General features: G+C 42.5%; 2 protein-coding genes across 2 annotated transcripts; both read left to right on the top strand.

Annotated features, from left to right (window-relative positions):
• The first annotated feature begins 1121 nt into the window (after positions 1-1121).
• On the top strand, positions 1122-9679 carry LOC311367076 (aquaporin-8-like). The gene is made up of 4 exons (XM_084485905.1): positions 1122-1379; positions 1602-1728; positions 2166-2380; positions 8959-9679. Exons 1-4 carry the CDS (start codon positions 1231-1233, stop codon positions 9137-9139), a joined length of 672 nt encoding a protein of 223 aa, XP_084342031.1. The 5' UTR covers positions 1122-1230; the 3' UTR covers positions 9140-9679.
• Positions 9680-10670: 991 nt separating this feature from the next.
• Positions 10671-11561, top strand: LOC311367077 (hemoglobin subunit beta-like). Its single transcript, XM_084485906.1, has 3 exons — positions 10671-10907; positions 11034-11256; positions 11377-11561. The coding sequence occupies exons 1-3, from the start codon at positions 10816-10818 to the stop codon at positions 11503-11505; spliced, it is 444 nt and encodes a 147-aa protein (XP_084342032.1). The 5' UTR covers positions 10671-10815; the 3' UTR covers positions 11506-11561.
• Positions 11562-13001: the final 1440 nt, after the last annotated feature.

Below are 13001 nucleotides of genomic sequence, written 5' to 3'. Positions count from 1 at the left end.
ACGACAACTGGCTTCGCGTGCGCACTGCGCAGCGTTCTGATTTACTGTTTTCTCATAGACTGTATCTATGCATTTACTTATTTGGTAGATGCAATACAGAATTACTGTTGATGAATTTATAATCAGACCCTCAGACCCTCCCAGACCCCCCCCCCCCCCCCCCCCCCCAAAAAAAAAAAAAAAACTCATCAGATCTACACGATTCACACAAGTCACCCAAACAGCCGTGAAAAAAGCGGCAGCCGCCGAAAAGCGCGCTGTTTGCATCCCTGATAGTCATGTTTCTTGTTTTTGTAATTATTTAAATAGTCTTTAATGAATAGCTTTAATGAAGCATTTCTATGTTCAAAGGTTGATATGAGATGCCAACACAACACAAGGCAGACGGATTACACTAAGAGAAACACACACTGTCCTGCTGGGCTCTACCTGGTGTTGAAAAAGCAAAGCCAGTCAGAACAGGAAGTCCAGGTTGGCTATTACACATAACAGAACAATAATTTAGAGATTAACATTACATACTGTTTACATCCATGTTACATGCTCATGTTTCCTTTCCATATTTTATAGATCTAGTGATACTCATATTCAGGAGGGGTTATTGTTGCATGTGATGTGACCATCAAACATCACTACAACCACCGCCTTGGCTGTTCTGAAGCCTTAGTCACCTTACACTTTACACTTACTTACTTACCTACCTACCTTACACTCACACACACATTAATTACTAGTAATGTTTAACATATGTATCTGCTTCTGTTTTTAAACACTGGTGTTTAACCTCTGCTCATCGAATTGCAACTGTTTTTAGTTTCATCTACTTAACTAAAAAAACAAACACCACCATCACTAGCACTTGCTTCTCTCTCTCATCACAAAACAGCTGACTAGCTAAACAGGCTACGAAAATGGGAAAATCAATTCTGACGGAACGCACTTATTATCACTGTTGGATCGAGTTTGTTTACTACTGTTGGTGGTAGACTAACCGACAGCCACTAAATCAAATAACCAATCGGAGGAGAGGCCTTCTAACCAATCAGCGGTGAAAAAGGCATCAACAACCCCCCCGTCAACAACCCCGCCAGCCCGTAATCGCCCCCGTCAACAACTTCGGAGGGGGTGGGTCTCGCCCGGGGCGTAATTCAATGTAGAACCGCCACTGGACAGAGGCCAGCCTGATGGACAAGGGAAGGGCGGCGGCGATCCCCCAACCGCTACGAGAACATGCTCGGCCAGCCGTGCCTGGCCGAGCTGATAGGCACCATACTCTTCGTGTTCATCGGCTGCACGTCGGTCATCGAGAACGTGCCGGCGGCCGGGAGGCTGCAGCCCGCTCTGGCCGTGGCTATCATGGTGGCCGTCATGGATAACAGGTAAATCAGGTGATTTAACGATTTAATTATTGCTTAATCTCGGAGCCACTGTAGGCCTATGTGTTGTTTCTAAGGTAGGCTAACTGGATAAAAGCGCAGCAATTTAACTTAATTTAATTGAATTTATAAAATATCCTGAGTCCTGTTAAGCCATAGATATATGGATCTATAACTCCAGTCCTCCTCGTGTCTATTGACATTGCTGTGCTGTATCTCCTCCAGTGGCTCTCACTTCAACCCTCCCTTCACCATTGCCATCTACCTGTGTGGAGGCATGGAGCTGGTGATGGTCGGGCCCTACCTCGCCAGTCAGGTTATTGGAGGAATACTGGGAGCCGGCATGTCAAAGGTCAGCCTCCAAGCATTTCCAGCATTTCAGACAGTGCATATAGGAAGACAATCCATGATATACAAACGTTTGATACAAATACCAGAATATTATTAAATAGAATATAACTGTATTTGTCCCTAGGGGTTATTTGATTTGCCCATACACAGGGCTGGCAAAATCAGTAAAACTGCCATCATAAACATGTAGTAAGTGTAAAAGTGTAAAACAATTAAAACACTACTACTACTACTACTACTACAAATAATAATATTACTACTGTTACTACTACTTCTAATATTTATAAGAATATTAAACATTATTATCATTTTTATTTTCATCAGTTCACAATCATCACCCTTCTTGTCTTTGGACAGTAGACAGTAGAGAGACTAACATGACGTCAAAGGCAGCTCATCCTATGCTCCTCCCATCCTCAACGCCCCGGTGCCTCACAGCTCATGGTCCCGGCCGACCGCTACCTCAACGCCACGGGCGCCGCCTTCGACATCCTGAAGACGGAGGCGCAGCTGCCGGGCGCCATCTTCGGGGAGATGGCCATGACCTGCCTGATCACCATGGTGGTGCTGCTGGTGGCGGTCAACCCCAAGACCAAGACCCCCCTGGCCCCCTTCCTGGTGGGCTGCACCGTCATCATCAACGTCTTGGCCGGGTAACAGATTCACCACACACAAGTGTATACCTACATGTATATATAGATATAGTTATGTACTCATATCTGCTCACATATGCACACACACACACACACACACACACACACACACACACACACACACACACACACACACACACACACACACACACACACACACACACACACACACACACACACACACAATATATACACAAAATATACACACGCACATACACAAACACATGCACACATTATTTTCAAATAAAAACCAGGCATGCAAACTAGTCACCTTTCGGCGAAATTCGCCGTTTTTTAAACAAAATCTACAGTCAAAAAAATCAAAGTCTACAGTCTGACGAAAACGAGACGATAACTAAATAAGAATCAATTTAGGATGAAAAACTACGACGAAATCTCTTGACACTTTCGTTAACGAATAAAAACGAGACGAAAATGTAAGCGGGACGATTTGGGAAGCGATCCAATCAGAACTAAGCTCTTTATGTGGGGAAGTACTGATCGTCCCGCCCGGCAGGTCAACTAGCAGGCGCTTGCTGCGTCACAAGCAAGTGTCCCTTTGTAAACAGTTTGGCGCAACAATCACCGGTTAAAACACAACCAACTTGAAGTCATTGGCAGACGAGTCACCCCAAAATTCACGCAAAGATAAGCATCCTTAAACAGTTTTTTTTTCTTTCAAGCTAATGTTATGTGCGTTTTCGCTAAAATTAGAATAGGCCTACAATAAATACAAGCTGAAAGAAACCACCGCTGTCCTGTAACGGTACCGGAGCTCTGTGCTGTCGACAACACAGCGGGGCACAGAAACACAGGATTCACTGTGGTTTCTGTGAATAAATTAAATTTTATAAATTAAAAATGAATTTAAAAAAATTGACCTGCGGGCATGTTTTTTTTTGACCTGTGCGCATGTTTGTTTGTTTTTTACTTGCGCCCGCATGTTTTTTTTCTTTTTAGGTTTTTTTTGGACATGCGCGTAGGTAAAAAAAAAACATGCGCAAAAAAACTGCTTGTTAATACACACACCCTCACAAGTGTCCTTCTGTAAGTCCCACAGCCCAACAAGTAAGGCAGGATAAATGTCCACTCTGTGTGACGTTATGGGCATCCGAGACCCACCTAGAGTTGTCTGTCTGTCTTTATCACATACAAGACGCTCAAGTTTTTAGGGTGTTTAAAGGTGACATTTTGAAAATCTGCCAATTTCTGACATCACAAGTGGGCGTGTCCACCTAAATGTCTGCTGGATAGATCAGTCTACTAGCCTACCCAGTGGACTGTAGAAAACATTGCTCATCTATCCGCCATACATCTAGGTGGACACACTCACTTGTTATGTTGGAAGAGGCAGATTTTCAAAACGGCTTGAAACGGCTAGGCTAATCACTCACACACCTGGTGGTATAATATGTCACCTTTAAGGTGCACCCATCGGCTGTTTTTCTATGCATTGATGGATCCTGAGGGCAGTGAACAGTTCAACAAGCAGTTCACTGGGTGAATCAGTTGGCTGACAAGGGCACACCCATGACTGGGTGCCAAGTGTCTGATGTGGATAATAAACTCTGCAGGGGCACAGGATCAACGGCTGAAAGCAATAAACTGGATGCAACACTGGACACACCGTCCCGATTGAAGTTAGCTTGATTGCTTTGGTCTTGGTGCACAGACAGAACAATTTCAACCTGTGTGGTGGCCAGTGGGCATCACTACAAAACATTGAATCAACAACATGGTTATGACACAATACAAGACAACCAACTTTAAAACAGATAGATACAGATATAGTATACTGTGAAACAACAATTAATTCCCTGGACTTTTATTTGCTCCAATCATTGCGTTTATCTAACAAGCCATGTACGAAAGGGCTTTTCCAAGCACGAAGCTGCACGTGTGAAAGGTGAAGATCACCAGTGCTGCTAATCCCAGTAATCCCGCCAGTACCGGAAACAGTGTGTGTGAAGGAGTGCCAACAGTCAAACTTTACGATATACGAAACACACATATAATTATTAGTAGGCTATATATTATATACATTATCTATTATAATTGTAGTGAAGACACTGGGAGTATACTGTATCTGGCGTTAGTTCAGGGGCTATCACTGAGTTCATACCGGGGTGCCGGCCAGAACACCAACTTAAGGCCAATTAACTTTCAGAGGGTCCAAAATGAAGAAGCAGGTGATGGATAGTGCAGGTGGTTTAATACTCTTTGCTGGCAATGAGGTCATGTGGTTTTCTATATCAAAAGAACAATAACAAATACACATGAATAAAGGAATAAAGCTATTAATCTCTAATAAACATAATAAAAGAGTACTGAAATTACTACATCTCCATTTGCCTCTAATTACCACCAGGGCAGTTGCTAGGAATTCTGGGCCCCCTGAAGGAATATTGGTGTGGGCCCCTCTACCCCATTCATTGCCACCTTAAATGTTCTTGTTTTTCAGTGTTCTTGACGGTGCCTGGTGTAATACACCCAATTTGTTTCCTTTTTTACATTTAACGACTTAACAAGTCAGAGTATTATTATGTAAATTATGTAATATTAATTGTCTTATTCTCATTTCCCTGATTTGCAACACGTCATTACACCTCTGATTGCAAATACATTTTCAATTAACCACTCAACAAATAGGTGTGGGTATTTTATTGTATTTAACAATCAAGCACTGATATGCAAAAAACAAAGTGTCCTGGCTCAAGATAGTCCACAGGTAAATATGTAGCATTTAACTTAAATGTGCAAGTGAAACAAAGAGCACATGGAATACGTTGTTGTAAAACAAATATCAAAAACAACAACAAGCCTCATCTAATCTCAATTAAAGTTTAAATGTGATTGTTTGTTCACTGTAAGTCTCATCGCTCACTCACTTCCGATGAGGAAGAACCATGGGAAGACCCAGGCACGTGCACACATAGGGCCCTAGGGGTGCTTGAGCCCCTGCCCTTTTTGCCTCGTATTAAAAAGTGCCCTCTGAGTGTTCTTCAACAATCGCGCCCGCAAAAGTGCTCGTCCGCGATCGAACGCCCCCCGTCAACAATCGCGCCCGCAATAGCGCTCGTCCGCGATCCAACCCCCCGTTAACAATAGCGCTCGTCCGCAATCCAACCCCCCCCCCCCCCCCCGTCAACAATTCGGCACCTGCCCCTCAAGACTCCTGTGCACGTCCCTGGGAAGAACGAACCGCGGTGTGGACCAAACCATTTTTTAAGAAGGGGCCAAGGGGATTTTTGAAATTATTAAAATTAGAATATTGTATGATTTGTGGCTTTGTTTTAATTCGGATTCATTCATATGAATATATATTAGTTCAGTGTATGCATAATCATTTTTTCATAGAGGCTGTGTGTGGGCCCTTATAATTGTCATAACCTTTCCCCCCTATACGACGGCGCTGATTACCACTATCACAGCCCCCCGTTTCCCGGTAACGATGGATCCATGCTCGTACGATCCATCGAACGATGGATCTCACGATGCATCGTTAATTTTTGGCTAGCGTTTCCCGAAACTGCTCTTAACATGAACGCGCGTGCTCTGCTCTTACGACGTCGTAGGATTGTAGCTGTCTACTGACACGGTGCTGAAATGGGCTCGGTAGGAGGGGGAGACGCAGGAATGTTGTTGGATTAAACCATATTTTGTGGCAGCAAAAAAATATCTCCCCATCAAGGCCAACAGCAGAGTAGCCTACGAAAAGAATAGACTAATATGAAGGCTACAAATATTAAAACACAATTGATTAGGGTCTAGGCCGACATATGCTATATCAATCCTGAACGCACCCATTACAAAAATAAAAAATAGCATGTGTCTGTGTGACAACAAATATAGCATTTATTTAAATGTGCTGATTTCTGAAACATGCTTTGCGCCGCAAAGAGGGTGAGCTCTGATTCCGCAGAAGGTTTCATTCATTCATTCAGTGATTGGCGCGCCGCGCACTCTAGAAACTTTAGTGTCAACATTAAAAATGCAACGTTCCATTGATTCATTATCATTCAAACGCAGAGGCATTGACACAGCTATTGCTGTTGCTGGTCTAGATCGATTCCTGCCCATATTGTTGGGCAGGGGTATGATGATGCGGGCAATGTAAGCGGGAAAGGCACGCATCGCAGCACAGTTTCCCGCAGCAGTCTACGTTCACTGCAGAAACAATGCTCTCAACTTGGCGATTGTGCACTCCACTAAGGTCAGGGATGTTCGTAACTGTCTGGACACGGTCCAATAAATAGTGAACTTCATCACAGCCTCACCAACACGCCTACAGTGCTTTATGGCAAACAATCGCAACAAAAAACGCCTGCAGAAATTATCCGACACCCGCTGGTCTCAGCATGATTCATGTACAGTAGGCCTATGTCTTCTGTCATTGATCAATATGCAACGATCATTCGATTTTATTATAGGCCTATGCCTTGTGATAGGGTTACCTTGTGACGTGGCGTTTCATCGGTACATTTATTTTTGGAATTTTAAATTGCTGCAATAGATTATATTTGTATTGACTTCTAACATGTCTCTGTCTTTGCTGTTTAAATCTAACAGTAGTCTACGAGTAATGTGTTGCCTTTCACGCATAAATCTGAATGGACTTTTGTTTTGAAAGAGCTCTTATTTTGAAGGGCAGTTTTCACCCTAATGTTCCTGGGTCATAGGTTTGTTTTGGTTTAGTAGTCTGAGGCTAGCTGAGTTTGCACAGCTACATTTCTGTGTTCAACTGCATGATTGTATCACTGTAAACGTCACAGAGGCAACGTCGTAAGTTGATAATTTAATAATTACATTCATAAGTTAATGTTAAAAAGTACTATTTACATAAAAAATGCATTCGATATATTTGTGGCTAAAAACATTTTATTTACATTTATTTACATGAGGAAAGCACCTGTTACAGAGCTAAATGGTAATTTTCGTATTTGTCTTGTTACAGTTTTCACTCTGACCTTGTACAATGAGGAAAAGAGCCACAGTAAAGAGCAACTAAAGCTTACTACGACTCACGTCTTCATTTATAAGGAAGAGTTTAGCTAGTTGTATAGCTGCAGTTGCTACACTGCAGTGAGGACAACACAAGTAATATATATGCGGGAACCACTGTTTTTGGGGTATTGCGAAATAGCGCCAGCTGGACATTCAGTGGTATTGGATGACGTGTTGGTGACTCCACTGAGGCTATAGTAACGATGCATCCTAGTGCTCTACGAGTACCCCTGTAGCCGTTCGGGAAACGGTCCGAAAATTCTGCGATGATCGTGACGGTTTTAACGACGTCGTTAGGCTAACGATGCTTTCGGGAAACGGGGCCCAGAAACACACTTCACCTGACTTACTAGCATATTAACACACATATAAACAACATCACATGGTAATATTTACGTTACGCTCACTGTAAACATTACACTAACGAGTCGGAGCGATAACAATAACATAACACGTGACGTGCGTACACTCGATCAGAGGCAGGTGAGCTAAATGCTACAACTAGCTTAAACAGTGATCACATCATAACAACAGAAATAAACTATGGCTGCAGCAACGTAAATACAGTACATCAACAATATATCCCGACATACTCAATTTTCATCCACGCACAGACCACTTGCCGTGACGTTAATTAACTGCTAATCCCTCACTCTGCCGTCTCACCGGAGCACGCACCTCTCTGGCCAAGCGCCGTCAGTTACACTACATAACCAGCAGGGGGGGCGCTCCTATATGAGCTGACCAACACTACATCTATAAACATCACACACTAAACATAGTATGTCCCAACTTTGGGGGCTTTTCTACAATAATATTATATTAATATTAACGCAAAATGTCGGATAACTTCATTAAAACCAGTAGCCTAGCCTACTATTAAATGCTTCATATTGACTAAGTTAGGTTTTAACTCATTCAATATGCCATATCCCCGGCCCCCTCTCCCCACACACCTCCCAAAATACTTTTCCAAACGATTGTTGTATTCTATGCATCATAAAAAAAAAATTGTCTCTTTAATTTTGTTCTTTCAATCAATCGCCCCAGGACGCGGATATCGGATACATAGCGGATATCAAAGCAGAGCAGCGGACCGGACGCCTATATGGGCGGGCCGGAGCAGCCTCAGATAACAGCGCGTGGTCCACCGCAGATACAAAAAAAAAAGCTGCGTGACCTTTAATGACCTTAATGGCACGTCTATTTTATACAGCACCACTCAAACACAAGGCCCATCAAGTGTTTTACCATGGAAGAAATCCCATGTTACAAACATTAAAGGGAATGTCATTTAAAGAGAATTAAACAAAAAAAAGGAGAATTGTCAAATATAACAAAAAGGTTTAAGTAGGCTGTGCACTTACAAATACTATTCAGGTCTTTTTTTAGCAAAGAAGATGGGTAATACTCAACGTTTCATAATTAGTTTGACAAGAATTTAAAAAAGAATTGTAGCTTTTTTGTAGCCTATATGGCATATATGGTGTGTGTGTGTGTGTGTGTGTGTATATATATGTATATATATATGGTATCCCATGTGACTCCCCTCTTCTGCCACCGGCTCCCTGTAGTAAGGCCCGCATCAGATTCAAGATGATGGTACTGGCTGGCATACAAGGCGGTCGATGGAACTGCCCCTGCCTACCTCCAAGCCTTGGTCAAACCACACAAACACACCCCAGCTCGATCCCTCCGCTCAACTACCTCAGCTGGACGTCTGGTACCGCCATCACTAAAAGGTCGATCAGCTAAATCACAACTCTTCTCTATCTTGGGACCTTCTCTATCTTGGGAGTCGCTCACCAGCTTCCGCAAACGACTCAAAACCCACCTGTTCAGAGTTCACCTAGACTCTAGCCATTTAGTCCCTTATATTTGTCTGTTGCACTATTGTTTGTTGTACGTCCTGGCACTTAATGAACACACTTAATGCAGGTTGTATTCATTCATTGTACTTAATTGTGTAGCATGTACTTAATTGTGTTGTGCATGCATGTTGTGTAGCATGTAGCCTACTTAATTGTGTAGCATCTGCTAGCTATCACTGCTGTATACGGGGAATGGGGTTAGCCTGGCGATTGTTAGTAGCCTACTTGCACTTGGTTCTATGAACATCTTTACTGTACCGACGGCAATATATTGTTTCACTTCTTATGACAAATGTACTTATTGTAAGTTGCTTTGGATAAAAGCGACTGCTAAAAGCCCTAAATGTAAATGTAATGGTAGGTCTATAAGGTATATATTTATATTATATATATATATATATATATATATATATATATATATATGGTATATAATATGGTAGGCTATATGGTTTCTGCATTAAGTCAATTTAGTAGCATATTTATTGTGTCAAAGATGAAAATTACATTTTTCATTTTCAAGTAGCCTAAATTGAAGAACAGTTGATTGAAGCATTAATATGGCCTGTTCCTGTGGTGTGTGTGTGTGTGTGTGTGTGTGTGTGTGTGTGTGTGTGTGTTTTTGTGTGCGTGCGTGTGTGTATGAATAATACACAAACATGCGTGAGCCTGCATGCGTTAGGCATTATTAATATTTGTTAAAGAAATTAAATATTATTGAATATAATATTATTCGATTACATTATTTTAAATTAAGCATGACACATGCAACATATAGAGCCTGCCCTCTGATAAGTGAGGGTGGATCCCTGGCACACCTCCCACCTTTTCTGCCCAAGATTATCAAGCACAATGCTAATGTTGCATCGTTATGTGTTAAATATGTTATATCCGACATCCTCCTTAAGAAATTATGCGACTTGTTTAACATACACATTTGATCCAATTCATTCTCTGTTTTAAATATGTGTGCAAAGACAATCCGATAATTTTCTTCTCATTTTGTTAAATATTTAGCAAAATACCAAAAAACAAAAACAAATCATAATTCTATAAGATAACGGTATTATGGTATTATAATTATAATACATTACATAAGTATTATAATTATCATTATAATCATCATGTAAAAATAAAATAAAAATAATACAAATCTAACATTACATTTACCAGCTACTCTCTCCAGTTGTGCTTTAGTGCTTGCTTATGCAGCACTTCTTGTGTATGTAATTTGATTATTTATGGGCCAATATAAAGGCCAGGTAGTGGGTGTGCAGCAGTACCCTCAATCAAAATCCATATCCATGTGTCGTTTGTAGAACTCGGAAATGTATACCCATTTCTCAAACTAACTAAATATATGGGCCTGCAGAACAGCGAAACGTCCAGAAACTTCGACATCGATGGGTTTATCTGAAGCGCGTCATCTCCAGCCTATTGCAGTTCGTTCCGTGGTTGTGGGCGGGCGGTGGGAACCCCTTAAAAACGGAGGGGGAGAGCGAATGATATGTAGTCCTACATCTTATAGGTACCTACTGAAGCAACAACAACAAAACCGCAACCATGGTTGAGTGGACTGATGAAGAGCGCACCATCATTAATGGCATCTTCGCCAACTTGAACTACGAAGAGATCGGCCGCAAGTCTCTCTGCAGGTATGTACCTGAACCCAAACCCTAACCCTTGTGTCGGTAAGAATGCATTGTGAAACTCAAACTCATCAGTGTTTTGACTCCACTTGGACCACTTGAATTAACCCATCATTCCCCGGTCTCTTGCAGGTGTCTGATCGTGTACCCCTGGACCCAGAGGTACTTCGGTGCCTACGGTAACCTGTACAGTGCAGAGACCATCCTGGCCAACCCCTTGATCGCCGCCCACGGCACCAAGATTCTGCACGGTCTGGATCGGGCCCTGAAGAACATGGACAACATCAAGGACACCTACGCTGAGCTGTCTCTGCTCCACTCCGACAAGCTTCACGTGGACCCCGACAACTTCAGGGTAGGCCTACAAGCATGCACGAACCACCGCCAGTTATTCTCACCTCACGGTGCTCTGTCGGAGTCTTCTTAACGAACCTAAACCTCACTAAACGTCCTCCTCCCTCCCTCACATGTGCAGCTGCTGGCCGACTGCCTGACTGTCGTCATCGCCGCCAAGATGGGCAACGCCTTCACCGTGGATACCCAGGTGGCGTGGCAGAAGTTCCTGTCTGTCGTCGTCTCCGCTCTGGGCAGACAGTACCACTAAGCTGATATTCAACAAAATGCTGATATTCTTGAATAAACAAAAAAGAAAAAAATGTACTTCCAACTCGTTGTGTCCTTTGTTACTGCTGTGGGGATGAGTCCCATGCAACGGGTCTGTAAGCGGCTGTGGTCCGTGGTTCGACACGCTCAGCGCTGCCGTTATACGACCCTGGCCGGGCCTATGTCAACTTGGTCCCCACAACGGTGTTGATGCTTAATAGTGCTCGATTCTTTGCAAACAAACCAATCAAACAAAAAAAAAAAACAGGCAAAGAACCAGGCAACCATACAACTAAACCACTGAGGTGAATCACCAGCACTAGCACAGTAAGCCATGGGCCTGGAGAAGATGGAGCTGGAGGACTTCTGGCGGATTTAGGTACGGGCGAACCGGGCAGCCACCCGGGGGCGAATCTTTTTTCCGTAGGATGGTAGGGGAAGGTACCGCCTTTTTCGCCGCTGATTGGTTAGAAGGGCTCTGATAAGTGATACAGTGATGAGTGCGTTCCGTCAGAATTGATTTTCACATTTTCATAGCCTGTTTAGCTAGTCATAGCTGTTTGGGGGACCTTTGTGATGAGAGAGAGAAGCAAGTGCTAGTGATGGTGGTGTTTTTTCTTTTTTTTAATAAGTAGATAAAACTAAAAACAGTTGCAATTCGATGAGCAGAGGATAAACACACCAGTGTTTAAAAACAGAAGCAGATACATATGTTAAACATTACTAGTAATTAATGTGTGTGTGTGTGTGTGTGTGTGTGTGACGTGTGTGTGTGTGTGTGTGTGTGTGTGTGTGTGTGTGTGTGTGTGTGTGTGTGTGTGCAGCCATAACAGTTAAGTGGTGTCATATTTGTGCAAAGGAGTTGGAGACCATCATACCGGATCACCTTGAGGTTAGGATTAGGAATAAGTCAACGATAGGGAGCAGCTCCAGTAACAAATGGTTTTGCCACAGGTATGACAGGTAGCCTATTCAATGGTTAAGGTTAGGCCTTACAGTTAGGGTGCGTTGTTCGTTGTGTTGATAGGTTCTAATCTCTACCTTTATTAATGATCTGTACTTTTTTTCTGTTACAATGCAAATAAAGAGTCAATTTTAAGCTTGCCTTTTGAAATAATATGGTTGATTTACTAACATTATATTGAATTTATTTAAACAGCAGCTTCTGCCTGAGGGGCACTGCAATTTCCTTTGCAGATACACCCCACTGGAGAGCGGTTTCACAGCCTCTTTAAAGCTCCAACTCTCCACCAGAGAGGAGGCAGAGACATGGCTGGAGGACTTCCAACGGTCATCAAGAGTGACCTTAACAGTAGAAAAAACGTATCCTATTACTGAGGATACAGTTCGGCACAACAGCTATTGAGTAAGAGTTACAATAGTCATGTTTCTTGTTTTTGTTAAATAGTCTTTAATGAATAGCTTTAATGAAGCATTTATATGTTCAAAGGTTGATATGAGATGCCAACACAACACAAGGCAGACGGATTACACTAA

This window comes from Micromesistius poutassou (assembly GCF_964030765.1).
Source record: "Micromesistius poutassou genome assembly, chromosome: 21".
Classification (NCBI taxonomy): Eukaryota; Metazoa; Chordata; class Actinopteri; order Gadiformes; family Gadidae; genus Micromesistius; species Micromesistius poutassou.
The sequence above is the reverse complement of the archived record's forward strand: the minus strand, read 5'-3'. Positions and strand labels throughout refer to the sequence as shown.

Excerpts from the sequence above, each read along its gene's own strand:
- LOC311367077 (XM_084485906.1), top strand. The coding sequence starts at position 10,816 with ATGGTTGAGTGGACTGATGAAGAGCGCACCATCATTAATGGCATCTTC. Across the intron at positions 10,908-11,033 it reads GGCCGCAAGTCTCTCTGCAG|GTGTCTGATCGTGTACCCCT; the intron begins GTATGTACCTGA and ends GGTCTCTTGCAG. Across the intron at positions 11,257-11,376 it reads TGGACCCCGACAACTTCAGG|CTGCTGGCCGACTGCCTGAC; the intron begins GTAGGCCTACAA and ends TCACATGTGCAG.
- LOC311367076 (XM_084485905.1), top strand. The coding sequence starts at position 1,231 with ATGCTCGGCCAGCCGTGCCTGGCCGAGCTGATAGGCACCATACTCTTC. Across the intron at positions 1,380-1,601 it reads GTGGCCGTCATGGATAACAG|TGGCTCTCACTTCAACCCTC; the intron begins GTAAATCAGGTG and ends TATCTCCTCCAG. Across the intron at positions 1,729-2,165 it reads TGGGAGCCGGCATGTCAAAG|CTCATGGTCCCGGCCGACCG; the intron begins GTCAGCCTCCAA and ends GGTGCCTCACAG.